Below are 14670 nucleotides of genomic sequence, written 5' to 3'. Positions count from 1 at the left end.
TAACTCAAGGGAGGATAGAACAAATCACTGCCTATGGGTGGTTTTGTAGGTAAAAACATCCTATTACATTGTTATAGGAGAAAGGGATATTTGACTGTATGTCACACCACTTTAATACATCGGCATTTATTGTGAACCATAGTAAGAACTTTTTTAGTCTTGTTGTATCTGTTACAGGAGAGGTGTTTGGTAATTTCTTTTATGTTCTGTTCCTTAGAATTGTAGGAAACTAGGTGCTTAGTTATAGGTGGATAAATTGTCTACCTGTAATAACTATATCGGTGAACAATATTAGTGAAGGATGGTTGTTGCTGTCCTGCGTTGTGACTAACCGAAGAATACTTTAATTTTGGATCATTTCTTGTCAATTGGGAATGGTTGACTATCTCCAACTGAACTTCTTTTGGCACAGCGATAGTGAGTTTTGTATATGTAATTTATGAAATAAACTATGTTGTTGTTGTTGTGGTCTTCAGTCCAAAGACTGATTTGATGCAGCTCTCCATGTTAGTCTAACCTGTGCAAGCCTCTTCATCTCTGTATAACTACTGCAACCTACTTCCTTCTGAATCTGTTTACTATATTCAGGTCTTTGTCTCCCTCTATGTTTTTTATGCCCCACACTTCCCTCCAATACTAAACTGGTGATCCGTTGATCTCTCAGCATGTGTCCTATTAATTGATCCCTTCTTTTAGCCATATTGTGCCATCAACGTGTTTTTCCCCAATTATGCTCAGAATCTCCTTATTAGTTAGTTCAGCATTTGTATGTAGCACCTCATTTCAAAAGCTTGTATTCTCTTCATGTCTAAACTGTTTATTGTCCACAATCCAGACAAATACCTTCAGAAAAATGTTATTAACAAACTTCTCTTCTTTACAAACGCTTTTCTTATCATTGCCAGTCTACATTTTATATCCTCTCTACTTTGGCCATCATCAGTTATTTTACAAAACTCGTCTACTACATCTCGTTTCCTATTCTAATTCCCCCAGCATCACCTGATTTAGCTAGACTACATTCTGTTATCCTTGTTTTGCTTATGTTGATGCCCATTTTACATCCTCTTCTCAAGACACTGTCCATTCCATTAAAATGTCCTTCCAAGTCCTTTGCTGCCTCTGGCAGAACTATGACGTCATTGGCAGACCTCAAAGTTTTTATTTTTATTCTCCCTGAACTTTAATTCTTTCTCCATATTTTTCTTTGGTTTCCTTTACTGCTTGCTAAATGTGCAGATTGAATAACATCATGGGTAGGCTAGAACCCTGTCTTACTACCTTCTCAACCACTGCTTTCCTTTCATGCCCCTTGACTCCAACAGCTATAGAATATGAAATGTCCAACCATTCCCATTCATCTGTGTGAGGACAGTAACTCTTTTGCAAGCAAATTTCAAGAGAAGATGTGCGTATCAGAAAACTGCTCAGAAGTACTGTTACATTTCAAGCACAAACCCCAAAACTTTCTGTTGGCAGCCCTCAAAATTAAATAATAAATGAATCTGACTATTTTTTGTACGTGTCCAAATAAAAGTTGCACATTGCAAATAGGCTGTTGTGTATAAACGTGTTCCAGCAACACAATATATGCTGCGTTTTTAATTTTCGTACTTCATATGCTAAATAGATATTAAAACTTATTAAATTTGTGAAGTTTGTGTGTTTACAAGCACAGTAATTCATCTGTTGAGAATTTTGTAAGTGAAGACCTTTTCAGTATTTGATTATCTTTTACATCTTCTGTATGTATTTTCTATCGTCCTGTTTGATCCTTGCTTTGGACATACTTGACTTTTACTCCCCCCCCCCCCCCTTGCCCCCCGCCCCCCCCCCCCCCTCTCTCCCCCCTGCCTTCTTTTTTTTTTTTTTTTTTTTTTTTTTTTTTTTTTTTTTTTTTTTTTTTTTTTTTTTTTTTTTAAGCATTCTCGATGTAAGGTCATCCTTACTATACAGTTAGTCATTGTAAAGTTTCTTTCCCTTTTTTTATTTATTTATAATGATAAAGTGTAAAACATGGGATAACATGTAATGCTATTGTGCATGTTCTGCATTCTCATCTGGTTTCTTGCAGTACTTTTTGTTTCAAGCAAACTACCCACTGGCAAACTGGCATATCTGTCTTTGAGTGTTCACTCTCAACAATATTTGGAATATGCCTCCCAATAAATAATAGGCAATTTTTTATCATCAGACTGTCTTTTCTGCTGGATTTTACTCTTGTGTGACATAAGCTTGAACGAGTTTTCACCAGATGCAGATGAAACTTTTTTCATGTTGTTACCACCTCATAAAGAGCATGACCATTAAAAATGCACAGGTCCAATGTGTGGAAAATGAATTTCTTGTACCACTTCAGTCTTCTGTACTGATTTGGCAAACTCAGTTGCATGTCAATGCCTCATACTCTAATTGTAAATCTACAACTCAGTACAGTTTCTTGATTCTTTGACCAGTCTTTCCGTTAGTTTTTCCCCATCTTAAAACTATTATGAGATATTCCGGGCTGTCAAGTTTCACACTTTTATTGCCCCACTTAATGGCAAGCATTGTATCAGTGGACATAAACTTGGTTTCTTCTTCCAGAATGAGATTTTCACTCTGCAGCGGAGTGTGCACTGATATGAAACTTCCTGGCAGATTAAAACTGTGTGCCGGACCGAGACTCAAACTCGGGACCTTTGCCTTTCGCGGGCAAGTGCTCTCTTGCTTCAGTTCTTTCTTCTTGCTTCAGTTTGTGCTGTAGTTTTGGCATCTCGTGCCTATTCTTGAGAACATCACGAAAAGTGGTTATCCCACAGTTAATAAGTCAGAGAAACAGGTCTGGGGCAGTTGTCGACACTAGTCGTGTGTCTCCATTCAGAATACAACTCCATGAGTGTTACCACAACACTCCCACTTTTCCCCAGTTTGTGGAAGCCAGATTTTGTTTTTGCACCTGTCTACACAATAAATCCAATACATAAGTCCAACATTCATACGGTACAAATATTCCTTTGGGTGGAATATATTATTTTAAAAATAACTGCCCTTTGAAGTGTAAGAGCTTTTTGTCAATGCACAGATTTTGATATGGACAAACTGTCCACTGTGAAGTACTGTACAAACATTATCGACGATGCATCTATTGAAACTTCCTGGTGGATTTAAACTGCGGCGACCGAGACTTGAACTTGGGACCTTTGCATTTCGCGGGCAAGTGCTCTACCAAATGAGTTGTCCAAGCACAACTTGATGACCCATCCTCACAGTTTCGCTTCTGCTAGTTCATCTCCTCCTACCTTCCAAACTGCACAGAAGCTCTCCTGCAAACCTTACAAGACTAGCACTTCTGGAAAAAAGGGTATTATGGAAACATGGGTTAGCCTTAGCCTGGGGGATGTTTCCAGAATAAATTTTTTTCTTTTTATCCTTTCTTCCAGAAGCACCAATCTTGCAAGGTTCACAGGAGAGCTTCTGTGAAGTTTGAAAGGTAGGAGACGAAGTTACTGGCGAAAGTGAAACTGTGAAGGTGGGTCTTCAGTCATGCGTGGATAGCTCAGTTGGTAGAGCACTTGCCCGCGAAAGGCTAAGATCCTGAGTTTGAGTCTCAGTCTGCCACACAGTTTTAATCTGCCAGGAAGTATCATACCAGCACACACTCTGTTCTGGAAGGCTTCTGTTATTGAATAACCTGTCCGTCACTGGCAGAGTTGTAGCTGAAGTGAAGCATTCTCAGAATTAACAGAAAACCATCTCTGAACATAATTTTACCAAGCGAAATGGTGCAGTGGGTAGCACACTGGACTTGCATTCGTGATGATGACAGTTTGAGTTGATGTCCGACCATTCTGATTTAGGTTTTCCGTGATTCCCTAAATCACTTCAGGCACATGTCAGCATGGTTCCTCTGAAAGGGCAAGGCTGACTTCCTTCGCCAGCATTCCCTAATCCGATGGGGCCAATGAACTCACTGTTTGGTCTCCTTCCCCAAACAAACCAACCAACATAGTTTAGCTGAAAACTGAAATATCCAGAAGTATGTCTTTGCACCAATAGTCACTAATTTTCGGCCTTCTCATGTGTGTCATGACACAAGAAAACAAATAGTAATGATGGAATACAGTTCTTCCAATCTCCTTTCCTTCCATCATGTTAATCCAGCCTTAAATTCAAAACGTCCTGGATCACGGGTTCGAACCCAGTCACTGCTTAAATTTTGAATAAAAATCATCAGCAGTGGCAGTTGAAGACTACGAGCATAAGAAGTCACCCTCGCTCAGACCATGGCCTTGTCAAAGTAGGCAGAGGAACATATAGAGATTCAGGGCACTCACTTGTCCTTGTGTTAGAAAACTGCCCCAAAAAGGCAGAAGAATCGGCAATGATCAATAGCATGACAGTGGAAGCCACTGCATTAAAGACATGTAGTGTGTATCCACAGGGGATGTGGCCTGTAAATGAAAAAGTGTCATGATTATCTTTCCATTGGCAAGAGATACCAAATTGGTCCCCCATTTGGATTTCCGTGAGGGGACTGACGAAGGGGAGCTAAACTTGGGAATAAGCCACAAAGGGATAACATTCTATGAATGGGCTAGAAAATCCAAAAAGGAAAATGCAAAAGCTCATTTTAGATAGAGTGGGGATCAGTGAAGTGTAAAAAAAAAGGGGGGGGGGGGGAGAGAGAGAGAGAGAGAGAGAGAGAGAGAGAGAGAGAGAGAGAGAGAGAGAGAAGAATTGAATATAGGGTAATATCAACAGCAACAGAAAATAGTATAATGGGAACAGGCTTTGATACCACCATACCACCATTAGGGAAGTAGGCCAGAAAGTGAGCCACTAATTTCATGCTAAACTTCAGTCATCTTAGTATGGCTTGATAATTCATTACTGAAATAAGAAGAAAGCAAGGACATACTTCTGAGAAGATAAATTCTAATGAGGAATTAGTCTGTCAGAGCCAAGCTTTGGATTTATAACTGTTTTGCTTGCGCATATGTTTGTCTTTTTTAAACAATGGAAAATCTGGGATGGAATGTAACAATATAATGAAAAGGGTAGTTGCTACTCACCATTTAGCAGAGATGCTGAGTCACAGTAAGGCACAACAAAAAGGCTGTCAGAAAAATGGCTTTCGGCCAACAAGGCCTTTGTCAAAATAGCCAACATACACACATGCACACACTCTTGCAAATGCAACTCACGCCCACATGTCCACAGTCTCTGGCATCTGGAGCCAGACTCTGGGCAGAGTCTAGTTCCAGGTGCCAGCAACTGTGGTCGTGTATGTGTGAGTTTTTTGCATGAGTGTGTGCATGTTTGTACTGACAAAGGCCTTGTTGGCTGAAAATTAACTTTCTAACAGTCTTTTCGTTGTGCCTTTCTGTGACTTGGCATCTCCACTATATGGTGAGTAGCAACTATCCTTTTCATAGTATTGTTTGTATATTTTCATAGAGGCAGTAATTTACTTCTTTCACACAATTTGTTTTCAGAAACAGAATTTTCTTTGTGTGTCTTGAAGTATTCCCAGTATTATTCCAAGAGGTTTTGGGATTGCAGCCAGATGATGTCTACATCTTGCCATGATATTTTGTGTGACAACCATTCCCAAAACTTCATGGAAAAATTTTCTTTATTTTGAAACACTGATTTGATGGAAAAATTAAAAAAAAAAATAGGTTTTGTAGAAAATTTGTAATTCAGTAATGTCGTACTTGTGTAATTATGTAACAAACTCTTACATTTCAGGCTGATAAAGTTGAAATGATGTGGAATAAGAAAGGAAATGGTGTGCTGCTAATGACAAGTACAGAGGTTGACAAATCAGGATCCTCATATTATGGAAAACAAGCTCTTCATTTTATCAGCACTAAAGGCGAAACTGCGATGGTTTTGCTTAGTGAGTTTTCCATTTGTGTGTTTGCTTTTGAGATCTTTCATACCTTTGTATATGCAGCATCATTTACTGCTTTCAACTTTTTTTATAGGTAAAGAAGGTCCAATTTACAGTGTGGAGTGGAGTCCGAAGGGCAATGAATTCTGTGTTATTTATGGTTTTGTTCCTGCGAAAGCTACTTTATATAATATCAAATGTGAACCAGTATTTGATTTTGGCACAGGACCTCGTAATTGTGTGCATTACAATCCTCATGGGAATAATATCCTTTTTACTGCAATTTGTATTTGTTTATCGTTTTTTGAGTTGCATTCTGACAATATATTTAACTTGTGGTTGTATTTAACACTTAGTTATAGACTCTGTATAAAAATGAACAAGTGGTCACATTCATTGTGTGTATTAAGTATGTCTAAATTCAGGCTAGAGTAGTGTTTTACTACTTGCTGATTATGCTGAATATTCAAGGACTGCTATTTGATGCATGCATCCAATGTTTTGTCATTCCTTTGTAAAAACCTGTTCCAACATCAGAGTGATCTGTGGCTTACCTTTGATTCAGTAGTCAGTTGAAGACATTTGAACCTGCTAGCTGTTTTCCAGCCTTGGTCTCCCTCTACAATATTTGGAGGGCTTACGGAAGAATTGCAACCATTTTTAAATCTAATATGCCAACAAACATTTTAAAAAAGCTGTTTTCAATCAGTGTGGTCTTTCCATACTAGCATATGGAATTGACTTTGAACTGGTTTTTCAAAAGAAAACGACGAGTAACTCAGAGTTATGGGAAGGTTGCTAGGTACCACTAAGAAAGGTCAGAAAAGAAGTGAAGATGTAAGAGCAATAACAGGCATTCAGGATATTGTCGAAATGGTGAAAGCTCTAAAATGGAAATGTGCAGGACATATCGCATTAACAAACAATGGAAGATGGAGGATCGCAGTACCTCAATAGGTATGGGAAGGGGGGGGGGGGGGGGGGGGAGCAGGGGCTGGCAAAGCTTATAGGTGACAAGTGCAGTGGGTGGTGGTGGGATCACTCATGGAAAAATTCTTGTAGTTGTTGGTGTTAAAGCTGCACCTTTTTTAGATTGAAGTCACTGTTAGGTATACTTGCTTAAATGAAGTCCCTCTAACTAGGAGATAAATGTAGTGAACTGCTTATAGAAGTTGATTCTGAAATTATTGGTATATCGGAGCACCACTTAAATTGGACAAGCCAGAGGCTTCCTTTACCAGGATACAGATTAACTGGCTGTTTTTCAGGGAGTTCCTTGCGGGGTGGGGGAGTGGCTATGTATGTAAAAAAACAGTATTCCATTTGAGTCCATAGACGTATCACGGCACTGCACTGAACAGATATTTGAATGTTGTACAGGGTTAGTTGAATTTAGTGAAACTAAACCTCTAATTGGTTGTTTATAGGTCCCCTAACTCTGACTTCAGAGCATTTCTGTTCAAGCTAGAGAGGGCTCTTAATTCACTTTGTAGGAAGTACCAGAAATTAGTTACATGTGGTGACTTCAATGTGATTTTTTTATATGACGGTACAAGAAAAAGGATGTTCGTAGATATCCTAAATTTATATGATTTGTTGCAGACTGTGTTTTTTTTCCAACTAGGGTGCAGGGGAACAGTAGCACAGCCACAGATAGTATTTTTATTCATTCTTCATTACTATATGGGCATTCTGTTAGTAAAAGGGTGAATGGACTTTCAGACCGTGATGCACATATTTTAACAGTACAAGGCTTTTGTACTCAAACAAATGTCACATATAATTACAAACTATGTAGGAAAGTTAATACAACAGCAATAGAGTGTTTTTAGACCTTGTCAGTGAACAAGAGTGGCAGGATGTTTATAGTGCTGATGACATGGATGACAAATATAATGCTTTCCCCTAACACATTTCTCATGCTCTTTGAGAGTTGCTTTCCATTAGAACATTCTAAACGAGGTACTAGCAGTAATAGGCAGCCTGGGTGGCTGATTAGTGGGATAAGGATATCATGTAGAACAAAGTGGGAATTATATCAAAATGTTAGAAGTAGTCACACTCAAGCTACAGTAGCCCATTACAAACAGTATTGTAAGGTGCTTAAAAATGTCATTAGGAAGGCAAAGAGTATATGATATGCAAATACAAGGTATACAAATTTGCTTCCGAAGAGGGAGCCAATTGGGGAAGGGCGCCTTACATGGTGCGTTGTGTCCATCGTGCATTGAGACCTTTAGCCAGCTTTCTCATGGTTGCATTGCCGTCTCACTCGTTCTCCATCTCTTGGGCAAGGATACATTCCTGGGTGTGATTTCCATCATGCACTGTGCAGTGTTGCTTTTTGCGGAGACATTGACCATGGACTTCCTTGCACCTAATATCCAGCAGGGTAGCCAGTCCATTGTGATGAGGCCGCCAAGTATCCTGTTGGTTGTAGCCCCCTGACAACACAGGGATCGCTCTGCTGATGCCTGCACCGTTAACTCCCCACGTATGCCAGGGATTATATGCCTATCTCACTTGGGCATCAGGACTCCCGGAAAATTGCCATCCTGCCAGGTGGCCCTTGCTGAGGCTGGGTGGCGCCTGTGGGAGCGCCCTTGATCAGAGTGGGTGGCATCATGGCGGATGATCCGCAATGAAGTGTGGCACATCATCTCTTGATAGTGGCCAGCCGCCAGCAGTCTCTAAGCGTTCTCGGGCTCAATTCAACACTCAGAAATACGATCCCAAATCTTTCCCCTCCCTGGCCACACTGTGGGAGGAGCGTAAGTCTCAGGATGGCAGTGACACTTATTCGTCCCAGTTCCTAGTTTGTTCAAGAGCTGAGGGGAGTATTTCATGTCAACGAAGCCTCAATTCTTCGTAGAGCATTTAGAGGACAAGTTTGGGGAGGTGGAGGGCTTGTCCAAAATGCGCTCTGGGTCAGTATTGATAAAAACAGCATCCTCTGCCCAGTCACAAAGGTTACTTGCTTGTGACAAGTTGGGGGATGTTCCAGTTACCATCACACCCCATAAGAGTTTAAATATGGGGTAGGGTATTATTTTCCATAGGGACCTTCGTTTGCAGTCTGATGATGAGCTGCGCACTAATTTAGTGTTGAGGTGTTCATTTCGTCCGGCGCGTTCATCGGGGTTCGAAGGATAATCAGATGGCTACTGGTGCCTTCATCTTGGCCTTCGAAGGTGATGCATTACCGGAAAAGGTCAAGGTGATGGTCTACCGCTGTGATGTCAAGCCCTATATCCCTCCCCCTGATGCGGTGTTTTAGATGCTGGAAGTTCGGCCATATGTCTTCCCGCTGTACTTCCAGCTTCACATGTCGAGATTGCGGACGCCCATCACATCCCAATACTCCCATGTGCCCCGCCTCCCATCTGCGGAGAGCATCGTTCACCTTTCTCGCCAGACTGCAGGATCTTACAGAAAGAGTGGAAAATCATGGAATATAAGACCCTGGACAGACTGACCTATACTGAGGCTAAGAGGAAATATGAACACCTCCATCCTGTGCAAAAAACTTCCTCATATGCCCCCGCTACGACAACCGTGATAGCCCCATCTGTTCAGCGCATTGCAGTCAGCTCACCAAGCCGTACAACTCCACCTGCCCCCTTGCCCATGGGGGGGCCACTACCCACCCTGTTGCTCCTGCACCACCTACATCGTGAGCAACACCCCCTCCTCCCCCCCCCCCCTCATGCCACCCCGCCTCCCCACCCATCGGGGACATCCGTCCCCGCTTCTAAGCCGGAGAAGTGTCCCAACTTCTTCCACTCCTCTTGCTTGCAAAGGTTCCCTTGGGTCCCTACCTTCCCAGGTTTCCGCAAGTGGGAAGGATGACACCCGGCAGTGGCATAATTGCCCACAAGCAGCTGGTCGTAGGACTTTGCGATCCTCCTCTGTTCCAGAGACTGATCCTCCTCTGTCCCAGAGACTGAATCAGTGAAGCCCTCCCAGCCAGTGAACCCCAAGGAGCAGCGAGAAAAGTCCAAGAAGAAGTCCTCTAAGACAAAGGAACTTGTTGTGGCACCCACCCCACCGCAACATACAAGCTCTGTGTCTGAGGGTGAGGTAGAGATTCTGGCGTCCGCTGAGGACCTAGATCTCGCCAGACTCTCGGACGCAATGGATGTCACTCACACATGTACTCAATCGGTGGCAGCAGGTGACCCAGCAACCCAGCAGCGTAATCTGCCTCCTCGGTCCCTTCACGCCTTTCTCGGCCATGGACAGTGTCATCCTCCAGTGGAACTCCAGTGGTTTTTTCCACCATCTTGCTGAGCTCCGACAACTTCTCAGCCTTCACCCTTTCCTCTGCATTGCTCTTCAGGAAACTTGGTTTCCGGCAATGCGAACCCCTGTCCTCCGTGGCTATTGGGGTTATTATATGAACCGGGCAGCTTATGAGAGGGTATCTGGTGGCATCTGCATCTATGTTCTTCACTCCCTTTACAGCAGGTCTGTCCCTCTACAAACACCTATAGAGGCTGTCGCTGTTCCGGTCTGGACGCCTCAGGTTGTTACTGTCTGCAGTTCTCTATCTTCCAACGGATGGTGATGTCCCGCTGGATGTCCTGGCTGCGCTGATAGGACAATTGCCGCCACCTTTTCTGTTACTGGGTGACTTCAACTCCCATAACCCTCTGTGGGGTGGATCAGTGGCAACAGGCTGAGGCAGCATCGTTGAGCAAGTATTGGCACAGCTTGACCTTTCTCTTTTAAATAATGGTGCCTTCACACATATCAGTGTGGCGCATGGCACATACTCAGCCATCGACCTTTTGATCTGCAGCCATAGCCTATTACCATCTGTCCAATGGAGTGTGCATGACGACTTGTGCAGTAGTGAGCACTTTCCAATCTCTCTGTCACTGTCACAGTGTCACTCTTCTGGGCGCCCCTACAGATGGGCTATGAATAAGGCAGACTGGGACTTGCTCACCTCCATTGCCACTATTGAGTCTCTTTCCAATGATGCTATTGATGCGGTGGTTCGCTCGGTCACCAACGGCATCGTTAATGCTGTAGAATCTCCCATTCCCTGTTCTTTTGGGTCCCCTCGGCAGAGGACTGTGCCTTGGTGGTCGCCCGAGATCGCTGAGGCGATTAAAGATTGCTGGCGGGCACTCCAGCATCACAAGCGGCATCCCTCATTGTAACACCTCATTGCCTTTAAACGGCTCTGTGTGCGAACCCGCCGCCTCATTCGCCAACACAAGCAGGAGTGCTGGGAAAGGTATGTCTCCACCATTGGCCACCGTAGCTCTCCATCGCAGGTTTGGGCAAAGATTAGGCGACTCTATGGCTATCGGACCCCTGTCAGCATACTTGCACTTTCACTGAATGGAGCAGCCTGTACTGACTCCAACACAATTGCAAACTGCTTAGTGGAGCATTTTGCTCAGATTTCCACTTCTGCGAATTACCCACTGGCCTTCTGCTCCCTGAAAGAGCAGTTGGAACGTCGAAGCCTTTCATTTCACATGCGCACCCTGAATCGTACAATGCTCCGTTCAGTGAGTGGGAATTCCAAAGTGCCCTAGCCGCTTGCCTGATACGGCATCCACTGTCAGATGCTCAAACACCTCTCAGTGGACTGCTAGTGATGCCTCCTAGACCTTTTCAACCGTATCTGAGTTGAGGGTGAGTTCCCGTCGCAATGGCGGTAAAGTGTCGTAATCCCTGTGTTGAAACCTGGCAAGAACCCACTGGAGGTGGACAGCTACTGCCCCATTAGCCTCACCAACATTCTTTGCAAGTTGCTCGAATGCATGGTGAGCCGGAGGTTGAGTTGGCTACTTGAGTCTTGGCGGCCTTGTGGCTTCGTCTCAGTGTGGATTCCATAAGGGCCGCTCTGCCACCGATAATCTGGTGTGCCTGGAGTCTGCCATCTGTACGGCCTTTGCCTGCCATCAGCATCTGGTCGCCGTCTTTTTTGACATGCGGAAGGCATACCATACTACATGGCAACATTGCATCCTCTCCACACTTCAAGGTTGGGGTCTTCGGGGTCCCCTCCCGATTTTCATACAAAATTTTCAGTTGCTTCGTTCCTTCCGTGTGCAAGTTGCGGCCTCCATAGTTTCTCCAGAGTTCAGGAGAATGGGATACTGCAAGGATCTGTCTTAAGTTTCTGCCTCTTTTTGATTGCAATTAATGGGCTTGCTGCAGTGGTGGGAACGTCTGTCTCAGCTTCCTTGTATGCTGACAACTTCTGCCTATACTGAAGCTCCACTGGCATTGCAGCTGCTGAACAGCAGCTGCAGGGCGCTATCCAAAAGGCGCAGTCTTGGCTGTAGCGTATGGCTTCCAGTTTTCGGCTGCCAAGTCCTGTGTTATGCATTTCTGCCAGCGACGCATTGTTCACCCTGAGCCACGGCTTTATCTTGACAGCGAACCTCTTGCTGTGGTGGAGACGCATCGGTTTTTGGGATTGGTTGTCGATACCCGGTTGACTTGGTTGCCTCATATTCGGCAGCTTAAACAAACGTGCTGGTGGCATCTTAACGCTCTTCGTTGCTTGAGTCACACCAGCTGGGCTGCCGATCAGTTACCCTTCTACAGATGTACCAGGCATTAATTCAGTCCCATCTAGATTATGGGAGCGTGGCTTATGGTTTGGCATCCCCTTCCGCATTGTGGTTGCTGAACTCCATCTTTCACAGCCCTGTGAATAGCATACTTGTGGAGGCAGGTGTCCTTCCATTGCAGTTCCGGCGCCAATGATTACTGGCCTCTTATGCTACACATGTTTGTAGCTTGCCCGGGCATCCCAATTATTGTCTCCTGTTCCCTCAGTCGGTCGTCCATCTTCCGGAACGGTGGCTCTGGTCAGGGTGTATGATAGCGGTTTGCATCAGAGCTCTTCTCTCTGGACTTGAGGTTTTCCATCTTCCACCTCTTTTCCAGGCCCCTCTGCATACACCCCCGTGGTGTGTGCCCTGCCCATGTCTTCAGCTCGACTTGGCACAGGGCCCGAAGGACTCAGTCCCTCCTGAGGCCCTCCACCGCTGATTTCTTTCAATCTTTGCCGCGTTTCAAGACTCTGACATTGTCTATACTGACAGTTCGATGGTTGCTGGTCACGTCAATTATGCTCTTACTCTTGGGGGATCATTATGAACAACACTCATTGCCGGCCGGCTGCAGTGTTTTCACTGCTGAGCTGGCCGCCATCTCTCGCACCCTAGAGTATATCTGCTCCTGCTCAGGTGAGTCCTTCGTTATCTGTAGTGACTCCCTGAGCAGTTTACGAGCTGTTGAGCATTGTTTCCCTCGCTCTCGTCTGGTGATGGCTATCCAGGAGTCCCTTCATACTCTTGCTTGTTGCGGCCACTCTGTGGTCTTTGTGTGGCCCCGGTCATGTAGGCATCCCGGGAAATGAACATGCTGGCCAAACATTCTGTCGGTGCACCAGCCTTGGAGATTGGCCTTTTGGAGACCTCAGGTCAGTTTTGCGGCAGAAGGTACTTCGCACCTGGGGTGAAGAATTGCGCGCCCTTCCTTCAGCCAGCAAACTTCGGGCCATTAAGGAGGCTACCGGTGCGCGGCGCTCCTCCTTGCGACTCTCTTGCAAGGACTCTGTTGTCCTCTGCCAGCTGTGCATTGGCCTCACCTTGATGATGCACAGCTATTTATTGTGCCGCGAGGACCCACCTGTATGTCGCTGCGAGTTAGCTTTGACTGTGGTCCACATATTGTTGGACTGCCCGCTTTTAACTCCGCTCAGGCTCAGGCAGATGTTTGAGCTGCCTGGTACGCTTCCTGCACTTTTATCAGTTGACTTTGTGGTGGCAGATTTAGTTTAGGATTTTATTCATGCAGGGGTTTTTTATCGCTTGATCTAAGTGTTTGTCCTTTTTTTTTGTTGAGTCTGGCCTTTGACCTACAATTTTAGACTGGTGCATTTCTTGGTGGTTGGCTTTCCTCCCCCCACCCTCCTCCCCTCCTGTGGTCGGCCAACCACTGTCACATTCGGTGTGATTTTAATTCCTTTTGTCTGGTCTCTGTCTGTATCTTTCTTGTCCTGTGTCGTCTCTTTTCATCTCCATTGTTTGTATTCCTTGTGGGTGCTTCAAGTTCATGGAAAAAGGGACCGATGGCCCTAGTAATCTGGTCCCTTCAATCCCAGAAACCAACCAACCAACAGCGAGAGGCACGATAAAGTGATTTTTCAGCTCGACAACACTCGACCCCATGTTGCAGATGAGGTCAAAATGTACTTGGAAACGTTAAAATGGGAAGTCCTATCCCACCTGCCATATTCTCCAGACGTTGCTCCGTCTGACTATCAACTGTTTAGATCAATGGCGCATGGCCTGGCTGACCAACACTTCCAATCTCATGAAGAAGTCACAGATTGGATCGATTCGTGGATTGCTTTAGAAGATGAACGATTTTTTTGACGCGGGATTCATACACTGCCCGAAAGACTGGAGAAAGTAGTGGCCAGTGATGGAAAATACTTTGAATGATACATGTGTAACCAATTTGTTTCATTAAAGCCTCAAAGGTTGGGGAAAAAATGGCAGAAGCAAAGTTGTACACCTTGTAGAATAACTAATACACAGGATAAAATTAAAACCATACAGTCAGTTGTGAAGGAAGTGTCTGGTCAGCAGCACAAGGTCGACAATATAAAGTCGGTTCATAGTAAAAATATCTCTGTTACTGATAACTCTGATATATTTACAGTATTTAACAATCATTTTCTGTGAATTGCTGGTGAATTAAATAAAAATTTAGTTTTTTACAGGGAATCGTATAACTTTCTTGGCAAGTGC

The 14670-nt window shown here is 44.3% G+C and overlaps 1 protein-coding gene across 1 annotated transcript in view; it reads left to right on the top strand.

Moving 5' to 3' along the window:
• Positions 1–14670, top strand: part of LOC124802523 (eukaryotic translation initiation factor 2A) — a 160442-nt gene that overhangs the window by 74633 nt on the left and 71139 nt on the right. Inside the window, exons 7-8 of the mRNA XM_047263368.1 lie at positions 5734–5884; positions 5973–6143. Coding sequence (XP_047119324.1) covers positions 5734–5884; positions 5973–6143 — 322 coding nt within the window. The remainder of the gene's footprint in view (positions 1–5733; positions 5885–5972; positions 6144–14670) is intronic.

The sequence above is a fragment of the Schistocerca piceifrons genome, chromosome 6 (assembly GCF_021461385.2).
Source record: "Schistocerca piceifrons isolate TAMUIC-IGC-003096 chromosome 6, iqSchPice1.1, whole genome shotgun sequence".
Classification (NCBI taxonomy): Eukaryota; Metazoa; Arthropoda; class Insecta; order Orthoptera; family Acrididae; genus Schistocerca; species Schistocerca piceifrons.
This window is presented reverse-complemented; position numbering and strand designations above follow the sequence as displayed.